The sequence below is a fragment of the Numenius arquata genome, chromosome 1 (genome assembly GCF_964106895.1).
Source record: "Numenius arquata chromosome 1, bNumArq3.hap1.1, whole genome shotgun sequence".
NCBI classification, from domain to species: Eukaryota; Metazoa; Chordata; class Aves; order Charadriiformes; family Scolopacidae; genus Numenius; species Numenius arquata.
This window is the reverse complement of record NC_133576.1, coordinates 111,711,748-111,731,075: the sequence shown is the minus strand read 5'-3', so window position 1 is coordinate 111,731,075 and position 19,328 is coordinate 111,711,748. Positions and strand designations below refer to the sequence as shown.

Sequence of the window (19,328 nt, the reverse complement as noted above, 5' to 3'; positions counted from 1 at the left end):
CTACTTATCTCTAAAGCGTATATCATGTTGTCACACAGTCACTAATAGAAAAAATTCTCAAATATGCCAGTAATAGTCGATGTTGTCAGTAACTTTCAGCCAAAAGCCAGTCATCAAAACTGCTGTATTAAATGTTCCTGCATTAATCTATGAGAAGAACTAATGTGGAAAGATACAAATGCATTGGTTTCTGTCTGCAATGTTTGGATGAGTGTTTTATTTTACAGCATCCTTTACACAGGGCACCTTTGTATTGAGTGTAATAGAGCCTGACACCTGAATCCGCTTTGTTCCTAGTAGTGCCATGGTATCGGGTAGCTGTAGCCATCTCCTGGTTACCGTTGGGTGAAACCCAGAGCGACTTCTTTCAGCAGCTGAACTCCACCTGACAGAAACTATTCTTCTGCTCGCTGTCGAGGCTGATCTCAACAAGGTCTACCCAAAAAACAGCCGGCAGAGGCCTACCAAGGCTGCCGGCCCTCGCCCCCGGGAGGCGGGTGGATGCCGGGTGGAGAGCGGGAACAGTTCAGCACCACGGTCAGCGCCCGGCCGGCGGCGGCGGGCGGCGGAGGGGACCGCGGGGGTGACACCGCGGAGACAGAGCAGCGCGGAGCGGGGAACGCGGAAGAAGGAATTTCTGCCTCGATGCTGATGTTTTTTATAGGGAGCAGCAGCCAAGTAAAAGGTCAAAGCATGATATTGGACCTCCTGTGCTGTATTTTAAACCGAGGAAAGGACAAAGCCTTTTCACTGACACAAATGGAATAGAAAACACATTTCTGTGATACCATCATGCTCTTCATGATGTGTTAGACTGAAAGCAATTTGTGCAGCAATAGGGGCTTTTTTTTCTCCTCATTACAGTAAGTGGCAAAATTTTCTGACTTCTGAGGGCAAAAGTAACAGCTGCTGATTACCAGATCTAGGGTTAAATTAAGGAGCTGAAAGAGAAAAGGCATAAAGGGGAGGAAGTGACACACTATGTTCAAAAAGATCCATTCTATATTTCACCCCAACTCCCACCGAAGAAATGTGACAGATGACATCCCTTACTGTGATGGCACGGGTTCTGCAGTCAGACTGATCCGCAGCACTTCTATGTATGTCCTTGGAGGTGAGCAGGAAAAAGTTAGTGAACCACTAAAAAAATGCAAAAGTACAACCAGCATCGACTCTTGCTTCCAGCCAAAAGAGGAAGACAGAGACTGGATGTATTCTAAGACTCAGGACTGCTTGAAATACTTACAGGACCTGTTAGCCTTGAGGAAAAAGTATCTTGACAACATCAATAACTTAAAATCCATGCATATGGCTGCAGATTCCCCAATGTCCACAAAATCATCCAAAACTGGAAAGAAGTCATTTCTTCCACTTCCTTCTAAAGAATCTTCTAAGGTAATTCCTAAAAACTTTTGCCATGAGCTTGGTCTTAAGCCATGAAGCAATTAGCTGTATGACCTATGTTGTTTTTCTGCTTTATTGGACTCAACTGGTTGTCTTCTTACTGTTGCATCATTTGAAATGCTGCTAAATACCTTAAGATTCTTCCTGAGTGGTGTGAAATTAAGTATGAATGACTGGTCACAGAAAGAAATGTATATGTCTATGTTTATGTGTGGGGAGAGAAAATAGGAGAAGGAAGGAGGTATGAGAGCATGGGAAGTATCTAAAAACATGTTATGGAAGAGAGAGTTGTTCTCTCAATACTCTGACAGGCTACTTAAGTGCCTCAGAATTCTCCACTGTGGTTATTTATAGCTGTTAATGACTGACAAGCACAGTAATCCCCAGGTTTACTGGCAGCCTTTTTATTGGCATAAAATTATTTACAAAGAATAATTGTAAATTCATTGAAACAAATAGGATTTTTTCTGATTGGTCAGATAGTTTGTCAGTGCTACATTTAACATCAGCGTAAACTCCGCTGAAAGAATGTAGGGCATGAAGAATTCTTAAGGGTTCCTTTCTCTGTTAATTAATAAGTTGGGAAGTCATTTTGGGGCAGTATAATTCCTCACCCTTTACTATAACGGTAACAGAAAAATAAAACTGAAATATCATCTTTCGTGCAGGCTATTTCTAGGTGTCCTAGAGAGAAAAGCATTGCAAAGCTTCCTCCTGGTTGCAGTTTATAGACTGCATGGCACTAGATAGTTCAGTCATTAATATAACTTTAGACTTGATTCAGAGAGGGCAAAGGAAAGGATTACAGTAGGTGGGGGGATCCATTTAGGTAACTCGACCACAAACATGACTTTGACAGCAGACTCACAGGTTACCCAGTGCAGTCTTTAAACTGGATACTAATGGGGATGGTGGGAGGAAGGGAAGTATGGACGACTTACTGATTAGGCCAGGTAGACTTTACCAAAAAAGTTATTGCCACATTTTGATGTCCTGTCACAGCAGAATGTCAATGGCTGAAGTTGAGCTCCGTTGCAGGCATTGCTTATCCAAAGGACAAGGCTCAGGTGTTTAAGGTTAGATACTGCATTTTCTAATTTTACGTTTTGATCTAATACTCATTCAGTCAGTGGGAATTTTTGATTCGGTTTTATTGGGCTTTATGTTATCTTCTCAATGCTTTGAATGGTGACTCTCAGAAGCTAGGAATGATAGTGGGAAACAACACTCAGGTCAGTGGGCTGGAGAAATAGATTTCATAAAAACATTGCTATTTATGGCCAGGGAAACATCCAAAGGGAATGACCGAGGTATAGGAGAGTGGCCTGGTGCTGCCAGGTGCCAGGAGATGAATCTCAACACTATAGGTACTGTCTGTGAACTGACTTTGTGCACTGTCACAAAAAGATTGGCTTGAGCCAGGGGAGATTTTCAGCATGCCGATTCCCTGATGAGTTGAGCAGTGATGTAGCAGAGTAGTATATGACTAACCATCAGCGAGGTTGGAAAAAATGAATGCAAAAAGTTACTAAGACCATTGAGCAGGAAGGTGGGAGATAGAGTCTCCAGTTCTAGGCTTCATGTAGGGCTGTGAGTATCTGAGATTTGCCTCTGAAAATACCACTTAAGAATACTGGCTAAAGCTAAACTTAGGTTTGGCAAACATCTCCTACAGGCTGAGGCTAAGAGTGCTGTCATCTGGCTGTGGCCAGCTTGCTTATCTATGAACAGCCCTGGTACTAGCTGGTATGCTCTCTTCATGAGCCATTCCCTCAGAAGCAGACAGGAACATCAGAAGGATGTGCCACCCACAAGAATCATTCTTGCCAACACAAATGGCAGGGTCAAAGCCTCACAGCCCTGGCTTTGCAAAAATTAGGGAGGAGAAAAAGCCTTCAAGCATAGCTGGAGTAGTCTGCTTCCTAACTACAAATTTTATGCTCACAGATTGCAAGGTTTGTCTTATCACCAGGCTTGAATGGTTTTGTCCCTAACTACCTGTTTTTACTAAATTACTTGTCAGTGGAAATTCACTTCCTTCTCCTACCTGCTGCATGATTAATGGAAAATACTTTGTCCAGACAACCCTGTCCTCCTGGGAGGTTTAATCCAAAGATCCCTGGGACCTGGACTACAGGCTGATTGTGGATTCAAAATTTGCCACTTGGGTCTAGTGAGAGAAAAGAAGAGAGGTGTATCAGATGCTGGAAGTACATAGGCATTTCTTTAAAATGCCTTTTAACCAATAAGGGCTTAGTCATAATGGCAGTCACTATTTTCAGTAGATGTGTGGTAGCAGCTATCTTTTAGCACTTCTGAGGATGTCAATCAACCCATAATGTCAGGAGGGGAGTATCTCTCTGTCTCCACAGAACAGGGAGCAAGCTGGTCCTTCAGAGATGTGACACAGCATGTATCCTTTGCTTGTGTGTTTGAAACTCAAGGTCGCAGTTTTCTGTCTTGGTACTACTGCCTGGGAATACACCTAGCTTGGACTGGCAAGGAAAATATACGGTCCTTCATTAGGTAGAGCCTGGCAGGAAGTATTCATCCCACATGGACCTACAGAATTTCTAACTGAGGCTTTATGACTGCTTCAGCATTTATAGACAGACATTTGCTTTTTTATCAAGACAGGCTCCTAATTTTAAACCCCATGGCTTTCCTGTGGAAATTATCACAGTGCTGAATGACTCATATTTTAGCGCACACAGTCCTTTTCCATTTCAAAAAGACTTTAGCAATTTAGATCTGGATTCATTTCACCTAACCTAGGCATTTTAATAAGATGCTTAAATTAGTATCCAAGTTACCCCACAGTCCCTCTGCAGCTAAGAGAAAGAGCTGCCTGCAGAGGGGAATTCAGCCTACCTAAGGTCTGACTCATCTTCTGAAGGTACTGGAGCCCTGCATTAATTACAGAAGGAACCCTGCATGACTACATCTCTAACGTGCGTCTCATTAGATGCCTACTGCTAGGTAGAATAAATTTGACCACAAAGCCCAGCTGTCACTTAGCCACCTAATTAAATGGCCTGATACAGGGATTCTGAGGGATTTTATAATACCTGGTTGGCAGTGCCCAAATGGAAGGTGTTTGGTGTTGAGCATGTAACAAGATGGATGTTTGTTTGACTGCTGTCTCACTTTCCTTGATGTCTACAAACTGTGGAGTAGTCTCAACCTGTGTCCTTTTCTGACAGCTTGAATTATGGATTCAAATACAATTTTTACAGCTTCCTTATATAGTTTGTTCATTAAGAAGCCATTGTGCTCTGCCCTTCAGTAACTCTTTTTTCCCTGTGTCTGATCAGCAGGCATCCATGGAGAGAAAAGGTGCACAGTCCAGTTCAGATGTAAGAGAAGCAATAGCTTTCTTTGACTCAGTTATTGCAGACCTGGATTCAGAGAGGTGGCGGAGAATTCCTGACATGGATCTGCCAAATGTGGATGTTGATTTTGATGGTGCAGTATAAACCAGCCAAAATATTTTTTTTTTTTTTTTTTTTTTTTGGTGTGAGAAGGGTAGAGGGAGGGGTGGCATTGTAAGACAATGTTTGTTTATTTAATGGACACAGTTTTCCTGCAAGTTTTGCTTCCCAAATCTGGGATCATTACATGCAATATGTGAAACTACACTAATACATTGCTTATTCCCTCTTGAAAGGGTACAACTGTTTTATGTGTGACCATTACATGAGCAAATGTAGCATGTGTAGTGCTGGAATAGTGCTTGTGTTCTGCTCAGGGCTGAATTCCACCCTTCCATCTGTACCCTAAACTGTCTTTGGAGGAGACTATAAAAAATATAAAGATAATTTTTTCTTCATTTGTTTTTCATTTTTCTATTGAGAAATAGCTGGGTGTTTTCTCTCCAACCAGCAAAAAAGAACTAATTTAGAGATTAGGTTAAATAATGGTATATTTCTATCAGAAAGGATGGGATTGCACAATTAAATGAAGATGTGCCCATCTGAGCTCATCATTTATCTTATATAATCAATGGAGAGAAACAGACATTCCTTTCCTTTGGTTTAGGCTAAGGTGGATGTCTGAAACAAGTTGAATTAGCTGTGCCCTAAAAGTGTGTATAAAGGGACTAGCTCTGACATACATATTTACACTGCAGGCACTGAAATACTAGATAAGATGAATCCCATCCCAAGCAACATCCCACAGAGAAACCAGGTTGGTTTCTCAGCATTACCTCCAGGAAGCACCCAGCAGGCACCATGTTCTCTCACTGTGCATGTAAAAATATCGCTGGCAAACTGTTAACACCAGATTATCTTCTGTCTTTCAGTTGCTACCAGCACAAGTGAACACAGTTTACATTCAAACTGGATCCTTCGTGCTCCCCGGAGATACTCAGAAGATACTGCCCAACCAGCAAAGGCTGCAAACCAGTCTCAAAGAAACAGCCAGCGGAGAACCACTGGCTCTAGGAAGAGGTTGGAAAGACATCCCATGTACTTGCCCAAAGCTGTGGAAGGGGCATATAGCACTTTAAAATTTAAGCCCAAAACACGTAAGAAAGAATATTGAAAGAATATTCCCTCTTCAGCTGAAGACAGGATATACGAAATAAGGCATGTAAGACTTCTTTTTTTTTTTTACCTCTGACCCATCTCTTACACTCTAGATGTGACGTGCAGTCACTGAAGGTTCTGGGACATATTTTAAGCCATGGCTATTCCAACGCTGGACTCATATGAGGGTTTAACTCATCAAGTTCATTGTGCCTAACAATACTGCTTTGTCATTCAGCTTGGGGGGAACTCCAACTTGACAAGCCTTTTTTCTAGTGCTGTTATTGAAAGCAATGATTCAGAGATTGCCTGGTGCAGTAGTTTTTCTTCTGACTCCAGTATTACAAGGTAATTCACACAATTCAGCTAATACGTTCAAGCTTTTTGCACCGGTGTTTCCAACTTCAGAGCAGTGAAACTGAATTTTCTCCTTTTTTTGCATGTGAAAATTTGTATGTGCCATCATTGACACTGTGATCCGAGAGTAAACAGCAGCGCGGAGGTACAAGTAGGCTGTGGTACAAGAAGAAAAAGCTGCAACAAAGGAATCTGCATTAGAAACCTCTGTTTTGAGGAACTGCTCCAGTGTGTTTTGAAAATATAGGCTATCTTGTACTCTGCTTGCTATTGGGAATGGTTCTGTTCTGGGATACAACATCAAGGGATCCACTGCATGCAAAAACATACAATTTTTTTTTTATATGGTTACATGGCTTGTTAGCTTTCAACTATTTTAACACCCAGTTGATGAATCTAGACATCCCTGTGTACACTAGAAAAGCTTAATGTCTTGGAGTAGAACACTTCGTGAATGAATGGGATCAAAGGTTGTTCTCAAGGGCAGAAGACAGTTTGCAGACAAATCCATTGCATCAGGGTTAGTATTTGGAATTCTGCTACTTCACCACTAAAGACTACATATGAGGAAGAATGAAACCTAGAAGTGTTCCTCTTCAGGCTCTTTCATCTGAGCGGTGATATGCCTTCCATGTGATACTTGGAATGGCTAACACCCATACTTTGCCTGTTTTACACTGGTACAGCAAAGTAAAAATGCATAGAAAGTGACAAGAAGCTAGCAACCTATGGAAATACTGGTCAGTGGCCCTTCAGATCGGCCAATATGATTTTGTATCACAGCTCATGCTTTGTCTTAAGAATTTATGAAGATGTTTGGGATCAAGCCTTTTCTTTCTCTGATTTTTTTCATCTGGTGTTCAATCAGTGTTTCACTGTGACAGATGGATCATGGAAGCACTGGTATTACCATCTGCTGATTCGCTGGTGATTTCTCATTTCTATGTTCAGTAGTTTTTGTGTCCACAGGTTTGGATAAATTTCCTAAGGCACTGGCCATCAATATAACCCATTTGATAAACCATAACCTCCATAAGCCTTGTGCCCACCACACAGAACATTTGACAGGTGGCAATTCTTGATGATTTGTGTTCCTAGTCTTTGGGACTGAGTTACTGAACCAGCATTTCTGCCACAAGGCGGAAGTACCTCTCTCAGATCTCGCTGATCGAGGACACTTTCTGTCATGGGATAGGAGAGTGCCAAACTAACATATGTTCCTCCATTCAGAGCTGGCATCTCCTGTTTGATTAAAGCATTTTCTTTCTTTTTCTAGTGGTGTTCATGAAGGGGAGGGAAGAATTGTTTCTGTAACACTCTAATTCTGGAGGTCCCTTGCCACTCATTGTCTAGTCTGTAACCTCTTGAAAATGGCCAGTTTAACCAATATCATTGATGCATCTTTGTGAAGAGTTTAAATTAAGGTCTAGGTTTCGCTTCCCTGCTGTTGGTGCTTCTCACAGCTAGTCTGTATTCTCTATACAGATAGCGTTGCTGCCTTTGTACCTCCCCAGTCCTGTCCTGACTGGCCTGAACTGAACATCCTGTCTTTAAAACTGTTCTGCCTTTGACATATGATCATTTAAGGCCAAAACCTGCAAATTTTTGGCAACTGTGTCACCTTGAAATCCCTCTCTAAGCAGAATCTCACACTGAAGTTGCGGAGGAAGATTTTTGTAAGTGGGTGGTCACCTTTTTGTTACTAGAACCTGCAACATGGACAGATGCTGACAGAAAACCTCACCATCTTTTTGAGTTACTGTAACAGAATTAAGCATGTGCATAATTAAAATAATGATGAAAGAAGACGAGAAGGATTCCAACAGTGTTCTACCCTGGGCTGTGTTTCATGATCATAGTGCCAAGGTTTTACTTATTGGAGTAGCTGAGCTTTTTGCTATTGTTTTAAGCATGCACATCTGTGATGTGCAGAACTGGACTGCTTCAGCATGTTTGACCTTCCCTGTGACTTCTTGTCTGTTCTTGTAAAATGGAGATATCTCTGGTCATCTGCTGTGACACAGGGTAAGGGTCCCCCTGCTGTCCAGCACACAAACTTCAATGTGAAATATGTGTTTGCTTTTACGACTAGGACACAGAAGCTGGAAAAAAAGCTTTCTAATTTCGATTTGGATTCTGTGATTTTTTTTTTTTCCTTTTCTTAAAGTTCGTTTCAAGCCTGTTATCATCTTAGGAAATTTTAATTAAGCAAGTAAAATAAAGCAGTTTTTCTCCGAGACCATTTCCTACCTATGCCATAAATGGAGGCATCTTCCTTCTCCTAGCATATTTGCCCTTGTGAGCTCCTCACTGGACAAGGCTCAGCTCCAACAGAGCTATGGCAAGTGGCCCTAGCATCTTAGGGCACTCTCTGGGGAGATGGGAACTGAGGGTTCAAGCCCAGAAGCTGGGTCTTGTGCTACCTGTGGTAGAACAGGGGAGTTGAATAGAAAGGGAGCAGGAGAGAGGAAAGGGAAGCATTTCTATCCCCTGTGTTAGCTGCCTCTTCAGAGAAGGGTTTAGTATGGATGGCAGCACACTCTGTATTGCACCGAGACAGAACCATGACCCTACCTAACACCGACTCACTCTAGGCAGCTTTCCACCCAGTTTCCAGAAGCAGTTGGTTGCCCTACAAAGGTGCTCCTCAGCTGCTCTGAATTATTCCCCCAAGGCCTATGGAGGCAGAGCTCTCTGTGCTGATGCTAAAGGGACTCTTTTTGCCTCGGGTAGGCCTCTAAATTACCTTGCTGCAACATGCAGTTATTTTCAGACATTGCGATGTTGAAATTAAGCACCTACTGTAGGTGCTCAGACAATGCAAATCATACAGAAGAATTATTCATGACCAGCAGAGCTCTGTATGACCTAGATCCCTTGCAGAGATTATTAGTGAGCTCTCTCAGTTGTGCCCCCAGGCCCTGATAATGAAGCGCATCAACTAAGAGCTCTATCGATCAAGGCTGCTGTGTGCGAGTGTTCTCTGCAGCACTGATCCCCAAAAGCTCTTTCCCAGAGTGCACTGGATTAATAGGGAGGACTTTTAGGAGAGCACCTCTTATTTTGTTGTTTCAAATCTGGCTCAGCTGAAGTATTGTGGTATTTCAAGTTCCTTTAGCAAGTGTCATTGCTGAGCACTAGCTCTGATGGGACTCTGGCTATTAATTTCTGTGCTGTCACATCCACAGCTGTCTATGAGAAACTAAAGACACTGTATACAAGAATTCAGTAACTGAAGAGAGATGAGATCTCTTGAAGAAATCATGTCCTGGGGGATTCAAAATCACTTTTTCCTTTTATGTTGAGCACCTTGGTGTAATCATGATGCACAAAAGTGAGGTGAAATTGTAAGCATCTTTGGCAGAAGCAGAAGAAATATAGGCAGCTAATGGAAAGTTGGCAGCTGGACAAGATGTTCACTCTGCTTTGAATCTCCAGTGCCATAAAGTTACAACGAAGGCAAAAGGTGTCAGCACCGCATTAAGTAATGCAGGAAGCCCTCCAAGGTAATGCATAGCAAAGATATAGAGTTATCTGCTGCTCTGGATTGAATGGGGTGTATGAAAAATATTAGATTAGCACCTAGTGGATGTCTTCAAAATTTTCACAGCTGTAAGGCCAGTTTGTAGTTCTGCTTGGGCAAATTCAGGAGAGCATCTTTTGTATTTTCATGGCAGAGCTGGTCTACAAGGAGACAAAAGCAGCACAAAGCTGGCCAGTTACAGCAGGCTGTGTTTAGGGGACTTTTGCCACCTTTTGGCCCTATAGCTCTGAGTTACCCCCATGGTAAAATGGAACAAAGTTGCATCAAGTTAGTGGAATGAGTCTTGATTTAACTTGATTTTAATGCCTAGAAAAACACGTTGTTCTGAAAGAATTTGAGGGCAAAACAGAACATGACCCCAGCTGCTTTAGACCAGCCTGAGAAAGCATAGGGTAGAGTCTGTTACTTGATCAGCAGTAATTTAGTGCATGGTGAAAAGTATTATACTAACAGTCTTGTCATATTAAAAAGTTATCCGTCTTTTCAAAGGCAAGACCAGGCATCATCACCTGAATGGCTCAGTGATTATGACACCCTGATCTGTTTCAGAAGATGAGGTGACCTATTAGAGGAAACGTTAAAAGAACTCATGGAATTAAAAGTGGTGTGTTCCACTCTTTTACTAAAGTGAGACTGAGAAGAGAGAAAGACCTCACCAAGAAGCCTGTGGCCACTGCTAGTGAGGCACTGCAAGTGCCACCAAAGTGAAATGTGTGATTGAACAGAAAGCTTTCATGAGGAAGTGATGGGGACTGTCAGAGCAACAGCTTTTGAAGGAGATTTCTAGAAAGCTAGCTAAAACTGTCCCTTGGCCACACGGTGGCAGTTCATTCCTAGCTATTCTGCAGCCCTCCTGTTTCTCTGATCAGCAAGAGAGCTATGGATAAAAGGGAAAGGGAAATGTTTTGTCCTGCTTCATCAACAGTAGGTCAGTGTGTGTATCTTTTATCCACTTCTAAGCTCCTTAATTCGCAAGCGTTTGTTTGGCAGTTTCCAATTAACATTAGTTATTTAAATGAGTTTGTTCTTCCAGGGAGATGATTTCCTTAGGAAATAAATAACCACGACATCACAAGAGACACTGAGACCTCAGTAAATCAAGTCTGAGATGCTGACCGCTTGCCTCTGACTGTGTCTGGAAACAAATGGATGAAGTATTGTCATTGCCAGAAACAATACACTCTTAGGCATAGAAAATACAAAGATGTATTAAAAATAATAAGTAGAGAATCTGGAGATTCAGAAGTTCAATCTTGAGATAGGTCTGAGTTTCTGACCTGATTCTGAAGTTACTTTCAAGGCCCAGGAGAATCAATATATGAGGTTTCCAGCTTCTTGTGGCCTGTAATGCTGTTATTCCAGAATTTGCTAATCCAAGCAGCTCAGTTAGTCAAAAGCTAACTTAGTCCTGCATCAGCTGCTCATGTGTCTTCCAGGGGTATGTTTATATTTAGTCCATGCACGCTAAACTTCTTGAGTTTTTTTCCTTTGTTTTATGCCAAAATACTCATTTACAGGAAAAAAAAAAAAAGGAATATGTCTTTGCACTGGTTGTGACTACACATCAGCAACGGGTGCTTTCATCAATTCAGATGATTGTGTGGTCCCAGAGTGTTCACATTACTGAGGTTCCCCGCATTAATAAGGCCCAGGTATAACATCAATGCTGGCACTGCTCAAATGCAGGCTCTTAGTCTGGGCTTGCTTATGGTTTGATGTATGACACTGTGTCCTTGTTAACTGACCAACACAGTACTGTTGTTTCCACATACTTATACGGGGAATGACAAAGGGAGAAGGGGATTGATCAACAATAAAATACTCTGTGCTGTTGCTAAGTTAGAACTAGCTTTAATGTCACTTCACTGTAGAGAACTGATTCCTGACATTCTTACCCTTCAATAGCTTCACTTTTCAGTTTCCAATACGCAGAATTAATTTTTGCCCCCCCTCATCTCAATGATATAGGCCTTTGCTGTGCCAGGAAAGTGAGCAGTTCAGTGGAAGGACTCCAGTGTGAGCAGAGCTGACCCATAATTACAGCTGAATAAACTGAAGCGAGTATACTCAGGGCCAGGTTTGCAGTCACCCTTAGTGGGATTTTCAAAAGGCACGTAACTAGCATCAGTGGGAGTTAGGTGACTCTGACAATTGCACTAGTGCCTGACTGCTTTTGGAAAAGATGGTCTGGAGCCAAGCTTGAGAAAAACACAGCTCCACTTCTAGGAATTAAATTAGACTCACAAGAAGTCCAGAATTAGCCCATTCCAGCTGCTTCTAAGCCCACTAACGTTAAGTCCTTGAGTGGTGTAATTCTGAAAGAAAGAATTCTCCCACACCTCTGTCAAATTTCTGCAGCCCTTCCTGCTGTCTTCCTGCAGGGCTGTTGGTTGTTACTGATGCTCCCATGTGATATAGGCTCTGAAGATTTGTTGATAATGTTCCTGGAAATCCAGTTACTCACAAAACCAGAATTTCTATGAATGCTGTGTGAATATGAGAAATGCTACTGCTCTTATATTCACACAAGTATATCCCAAGGCTCTTGCAAAAGTAGCCCTCTGCCAGGGGATACTTGCAGATGACAACATGACATTTTCCACAGACAAGCTGTTACGGCAGCATCTCACCACACTTACCATTCTTCAGGAGAAGATTTCAGACTTGTTCTACCCTGAAGTGAGATAGGAAAGATCAGTCTGATCTCCTTCACTATGATAGATCTGGAGCTCATCTGTTGACTTCAAGGAGCTGAAGGGAAACAGAAGATGGGAAGAAATTAAATAACCTAGGAGTGATCCCAGGATGAAGAGATTCAGTGCAAGTATTGTCTTTTTAAACACAGTATTTTGTTTTTCTACTTCTTATAATGGTATAATGTCCTACTGTGACAAAAACCAGCAGGACTTGCCAGGTGCAGTTGGTATGCAACTTGTGGAGAGTCCCTGGTCAGCTGAGAGGCTGGTCGGGCAATGGACTGCACTTGGCTGGCTAGACATACCCTGAGACGGGTACGGATGGACAGCATCTGAGCCAGATTAACAGCAGCACTCAAAGTGAGCAGTTTGCCTCCAGAATCTATAGATTTCAAAACTGAGGCTACTCTATTAGAAATAACCCACACATACACACACTCATCTCCTGTGCAACTTCGTGTTTTCTCCTTGAAACACTCCGTTCAGACTCAGACCAACAAAAATACTTTTCTCTTTGTTTTCTTTATTGCAATATGCCCTGCTGTCCTCAGAAAGGATATATGGAAAAGCAAACGCCGGGGTTTATATTTCTCTGTGCGTCTCCCAATCCCGTGTACTAGACTAGGCTCTAGACATCCAAAACTGATGTACTATAAAAAAAGAAATGAAGAGGAAAAGAAACTTACAGTTGGTGTGCCAGAAGAGCAACAAGCAGGAGCAACTTCGTTGCTGCAAAGAGCCGAGAGCACCTGCCTTGCAGAAGCTGCAAGCAGACAGCCAAACCATGGTAAGCTTCTTTCAGTATCACTGTTTAAGATGAAAATATGCAGTGAGAGAACACTTTAAAAAAAATTCAATAGCAAGCTTTATAAATCAGATTTAAATGCCAATTGCTGTGTGGTTTTCCCAAACAAAACAGTTGCCTTTCACTCAAGTCTGGTATGAAATCCATTAATTTCCCTTCTTTATTCTGTCAATAGTTTAGCCATATTGGTTCTAAAAGGATTCACATTACCCAGAGATTATTTTCTTGTAACTGTCTTTAATTACACTCTGGCTTCAAAAATTACTGTGTTTTCTTTATGGAAACTGATGTGAAGAATTCAAGACCAGGGGTCAAAATGAGCAGAGCTATTAAAAAAACAAATGTAAACAAAAATGAGGGCATTGTTGTTTTCTTTAGAGGCTTGCCATTACATTTTAACTAGCATTTGAAGAGCTCTGTTTTTCCCCTTTTATTCCATGAGGTATAATATGTTAATGTTTTCCCTCCCTTCAGTATGGATTTATCAACTCCTGTCTGAAATCTCTTATTATAGAGAACTTTGGTAAAGAGACATGGGAAAAACCTCAAGTAAGTATTTCATTCTCTAGAAGAGAAGTACTGGTTCTGGTTGGGGACTTTTGTAATGGGGCCAAAGGGGGTCAAAATCTGATTACATGGTGAGGAGTATTATCAATAGAATTGGGGCCCCCACAGCCCTGCACTTCACCATTACAATTAATTCTGACCAGCCTGTGCCAAAATTCAGTGCTGAGTCATATCCCCGTAGAAGTTGTGTGGCTTGTGCTCAGTGTAGGTCAGGAAACAACTCAGAAGAGGCAAGACGTCCCCCATCAGTGGTGAACAGATGCATTTGTCTGTGAGATTAATAATGCCTTTACCTATTGCCAGGTTCACCTTTCCCCTCCGGGATTTCATTTGTTGCGTGTCATAAACCAGACTCATTGGTTTGGACCCACTCCTTTGCGACCTGCGTTAGAAAGCACTGAATGGCTGACAGAGACCCTCTTGGCTCACTGGAGACCCACCACCTCTCTCTTGGGTGGAGGAGAACAGTGAGCCAAGGCCATACTGGGCGCCGATGACCCTTTTGAGGGAGGTGGCTGTTGACTGGAAGGGTTTCCTGAGCCAGTGAAGGGGCCTCTGTGCAAATAACCCTGGGCTGGGGCGTGGGCCGGGAAAAACTCCATCAGGGGAAACTCATGCAACTTGCCTCTCTGCGGCCCTGTTTCATTAACAGGAAGGATGATTTTGTTAACAGACCGCAGAAAGTACATTTATAGCTCAAAAAACCCTCATAAAGTTCACAGCATGCTATTAACTGAGCCCGTGACTTTTTGGGCATGGTCTTGTTCAGCAGAAATTTTAAATAACAGGCGCAGGGTAACGGACAACCTAGAAATTCCAGTGCTTAGGGAAAAATGCATAGTGAGTTTTCTCACTAGTAATTTTTGAAACAACATTTTCAGTGGCTGCTAGGTGGTTTGCACGGCACACAACTCTGTTCCTCAGGAAAGAATTTCCATCCCAATCTGCATTTCTTGCCTTAATTATTAATATGAAGACTAAACACAGACAGATGGCAAAATAAACTCTGTTAGGTTGGTGTGAATCTGAAGTTCCTTCCACCGACATAACTGGGAGCAGATACTGAGCCAAAACATATAGAAAGCTCTTGATGTGAGTCTGAGATGTCACAGTTTGCACAAAAAAAAAAGATCCGAGAGTCAAGTTCTTGGCCTCTGGGGCCCGTATATCAACCCGGAGTGGATGGTGACATTTGTAGAGATTTTCTGGCTCTCTTCAGCATGCACACACATGCTTAGGTTGGGCCTCACACTCATTTTTGTCTGGATCTGGCAGCTTGCTTTCTATGCTGAGCTGATAGTAGTTTTGTCTTTCAGATGTTTACTTGTGTTGTGCCTGCAAGCACACCAGAAACACTCAGGCTGTTCTGCCTGTGCTCTAATTTTCTGCTCTCAGCCTCTGAAATGGGGTTGCACACAGCGTTTTGTATTCCTCCTTTTCCCCCCGGTATAACTGCATTTCTCCAGTAGTGCTTATTGCATTAATGTCAGGAGAAGAGGAAGAAAAATTTAATGATAGGTGTAGCCAAAGTACAAGAGGATGCCGAGACTGATGTAAGGATTTTCTGTTAGATATAAAAAAAACACACACGTGAACTCTTCTGAACACCTTATGAACACTCTTATGACACCAAGCTGTGTGGTGTTGTCGATACACCAGAGGGATGGGATGTCATTCAGAGGGACCTGGACAGGCTGGAGAGGTGGGCCCAGTTGAACCTCATGAGGTTCAACAAAAGCAAGTGCAGGATTCTGCACCTGGGAAGAAACAATCCTCAGTATAAATACAGACTGGGGGATGAGGTATTAGAAAGCAGCCCTGAGGAAAGGGACTTGGGGGTGCTGATGGATGAAAAGCTGGACATGAGCAGGCAATGTGCTCTCACAGCCCAGAAGGCCAATCACATCCTGGGCTGCATCAAAAGAAGTGTTGCCAGCAGATCCAGAGAGGTGATTCTGCCACTTTACTCTGCTCTGGTGAGACCTCACCTGGAGTACTGTGTGCAGGTCTGGAGCCCTCAATATAGAAAGGACATGGACCTGATGGAGCAGGTCCAGAGGAGGGCCACCAAAATGATCAGGGGGCTGGAGCACCTCTGCTATGAGGACAGACTGAGGGAGCTCGGGTTGTTCAGCTTGGAGAAAAGGAGGCTCCGGGGAGACCTAATAGCGGCCTTCCAGTACCTGAGGGGGGCCTACAGGAAGGCTGGGGAGGGTCTGTTTACAAAGGCCTGCAGTGACAGGACAAGGGGCAATGGTTTTAAGTTGGAGAAGGGGAGATTTAGATTGGATATTAGGAAAAAGTTCTTTACCATGAGGGTGGTGGAACACTGGAACAGGTTGCCCAGGGAGGTGGTTGAGGCCCCTTCCCTTGAGATATTCAAGGTGAAGCTCGACGAGGCCCTGGGCAACCTGGTCTAGTTGGGGGTGTCCCTGCTGACTGCGGGGAGGTCGGACTAGATGACCTTTGGAGGTCCCTTCCGGCCTGGACCAATCTATGAATCTATGAACAGGGTACATGGGCTCACATTCAACCTGTATAACTCTGACTGGGATGACTCTTACCAGCTAAAGACTTATGCGTCTAGTATAAGCCATGCCTCGGCTCTCTGCACAGTCACCAGAGGCTGACAGCCATTCAAACAGGCTATTCATCTCAGGGGTAGGATGAATCACCTTCTGAAAATACCTTTCTCTCACAGCCTATAAATGGACTCCAGGCAATTAGCCTCTGACTACATGCATGACTTTTAGCAATCCAAAGGCAGGTGAAATGAATTGCAAATCTTTTCTTTGCAACATGTACAATATCTTAGCCCAATGTGCCATTCAGCCTGCCTGCTACCCAGAGCTGCTTAAATCCAGTGCTCTTGATTGTAAGTGGAAAGGAGTCATATACTTCAGCACACTGTGGGTAGCCTGAATATACCTCTGTCCCTTCCTCTGCAGTTTTTATGCTGCTTTGATGATGCTTACAGAGCCATCAGAAAGAGATTGCAAATTAGATCAACCTCAGTATCTGCACTGGGAAGATATTTGAATTTACTACTGGCTCCTTTATGTCATTAGTATCTCAGATCTAGAAAGCAATCACAACAGGACCTCTCTCTATGAGGAGTTTCACTAGGTAGGTAAGAGTGACATTTAATGTAGGGAAGGGCAGTAAGAGATGAGCATTCAATCCTGAATGTTCCCTATGTAGAGGGAAATACTACTTATCATAACACAGTGGTATAGGTCAAGGTTTTCCAAAACTTCTAGAGATTTTAGGTATTCGTCTTAAAATACTTGGTGATCAGGTCCTTTGAAGTATTTCAAACTGGGTATCCAAAACCTACTTTTGAAACCTTGGTGTTAATCACTCTGATAAACTAATGCCATCTTTGATTCCTTCTCAGCCTTTCCCTGCTCCCACCGGGCCAGAGATTCTTTCTTATGCAGGTTTTTGTAGCATCTTACACACCATGACCAGGGTCTTGTCTGGGTCCTCTGCACGTGGCTCAAGTCCAGAAGATGCAGAGTGACACAGGTTACACACATACTCTGAAGAACAATGGCTTGTGGCCTTCTGCCTAGTTTTCTTATCTAGAGCATCTATGGATCTTCTTTTTCCACAGGAGAGGAAAGCTCTGCATTGACTTGAAAATGCTTAGGATAAACAAACATAAAGAGATAAGACTCTCTAAAGACATAAGGCTAAAGGACTGTATTTCTTTTTTCACATGCCTTTTTTTTTCTACTTGTGTTTCTTGGTGAGGAACCATACCTCCTGGAGAGAGTACAAAGGAAACCCTGCATGTCCTCTGCATTCCCCTCAGCCCATCATTCCAAAGACATCTTGACAGGATTGATTCAATTTCTTTATTGTTCCTTGGAAATTGCTTTTATAAAATCAAAACATTTAGAGCCCTAGGATAGGCAAAGGGCATGCATGTATACTCTGCTTCTGCTCACCACCTTTGCATTAGACTATGTCCCAGACCTTTCCTTCTGATGCCAAAGTGACACCCCAGATGGCTAGATCTAATTGGTCTTCTTACAAATAAGCTTCACTGGGCATCAGCGTGTCTGTGCAAAACTAAACAGGGACATGTAGCCCCCATTCAGATCCAGACTGTAGACACTTAAGTTCAGATGTCTGTATGTTGGTGTCCACACATGTTAGATGTCTAAGATCCCATGAAAGACAATGGAGATCTAGTCAATGGACCAAATGGAGTCTGCTGTTACTCAGCTGACCAGATGTATACATCTGCCTCCAGGGAACTAAATAACTCTACAGACTCTCTTCCCTCATTCATGAGGACCTCAGTTCAAGTGCCTTCAAGGCCATACTAGAGGTTGTCCCCACACAGTAATGGAGAAATGGACACGACTTCTCATTCAAGTTCAGGTTGAATGGGGCTCTGAGCAACCTGACCTAGTCGAAGATGTCCCTGCTCATTGCAGGGGAGGTTGAACTAGACGACCTTTAAAGGTCCCTTCCAACCCAAAATATTTTATAATTCTATGATTCTGTGATTCTATGTTCTTCATTGATGTTTAAGACCTATCTACTTGCAAAGAGACAGCACTGGTTGTTCATTTGAAGATAAGGATTTATTTTTTGTACAGACGTATGTATTACTATGAGCATCAAATTGTTGTGGGCAGTGGGAGTCATAATATAAATTAATGGTTGCTACTCTTAGTAGTACTCATATCCAAATAGCTGTGGTTATGCAGCTGGTGCCTGTATGCAGTGACAGATACTCTATAAATACCATAGACAGAAAATTGAGATAGCGTTTAAAGTGTCAGATGAACATTGTATTTTTGGTTTTATAATTTTATGTTGGGTGTGGGAGACACAACTTGTTTTCCCAGCTTTTGGTAATATAATTATAAAATTGCCCAATGTTTCCATTTCAGAAAGACACCCACTTTCTTGCACTTTCCACCCCGCACCAGCACATGCACACAGAACCTTCCCAGTTTGAACCATTCTTACTCTGGATGAAATTCTGAGCCAGGTGTCGAATTCAATTCTTCTGGTGTAAATCTGGAATTGTTATGCCTTAACTAAAATTCTTTCAGATTTACAAAGTTGCAGGAACATAAATCATTATTAAATCTGGTTATAATTGTGCCTTATATGGCATATTTTATATCAAATAGTCCTGTTGATGAGCTAGGTAACAGCAGAAAGCTTGAGCCAGAGGGAGAAGAGAAAAGATGTTTCATCAATAAATTTTAAAAAATGGAAGGATTTGATGTAGGGTAATTTACTTAAACCATTAGACCATAATATGAAGCTGTGACTGCTTTTAAATCAGGTAACCTAGAGTCTGTTGCTAGAATTCTTTAACAGTGAAGTGACAATGGAAATTTTTAATCAAGAAGAGGAGTGTAAAGTGGGAGAGAAGCATATAGTATTGTTTGTGCTGC

The 19,328-nt window shown here is 42.5% G+C and overlaps 1 protein-coding gene across 1 annotated transcript; it reads left to right on the top strand.

Annotated features, from left to right (window-relative positions):
• Positions 1 to 981: 981 nt before the first annotated feature.
• C1H13orf42 (chromosome 1 C13orf42 homolog) lies at positions 982 to 5,949 on the top strand. Its single transcript, XM_074159917.1, has 3 exons — positions 982 to 1,395; positions 4,722 to 4,869; positions 5,708 to 5,949. Exons 1-3 carry the CDS (start codon positions 982 to 984, stop codon positions 5,947 to 5,949), a joined length of 804 nt encoding a protein of 267 aa, XP_074016018.1.
• The last annotated feature ends 13,379 nt before the right edge of the window (positions 5,950 to 19,328 follow it).

What these genes read in the sequence shown, in the direction of transcription:
- C1H13orf42 (XM_074159917.1), top strand. Translation starts at nt 982, where the DNA reads ATGTTCAAAAAGATCCATTCTATATTTCACCCCAACTCCCACCGAAGA. An exon ending in CTTCTAAAGAATCTTCTAAG is followed by an intron (nt 1,396 to 4,721) that starts GTAATTCCTAAA and finishes TCTGATCAGCAG; the next exon opens with GCATCCATGGAGAGAAAAGG. An exon ending in TGTGGATGTTGATTTTGATG is followed by an intron (nt 4,870 to 5,707) that starts GTGCAGTATAAA and finishes TCTGTCTTTCAG; the next exon opens with TTGCTACCAGCACAAGTGAA.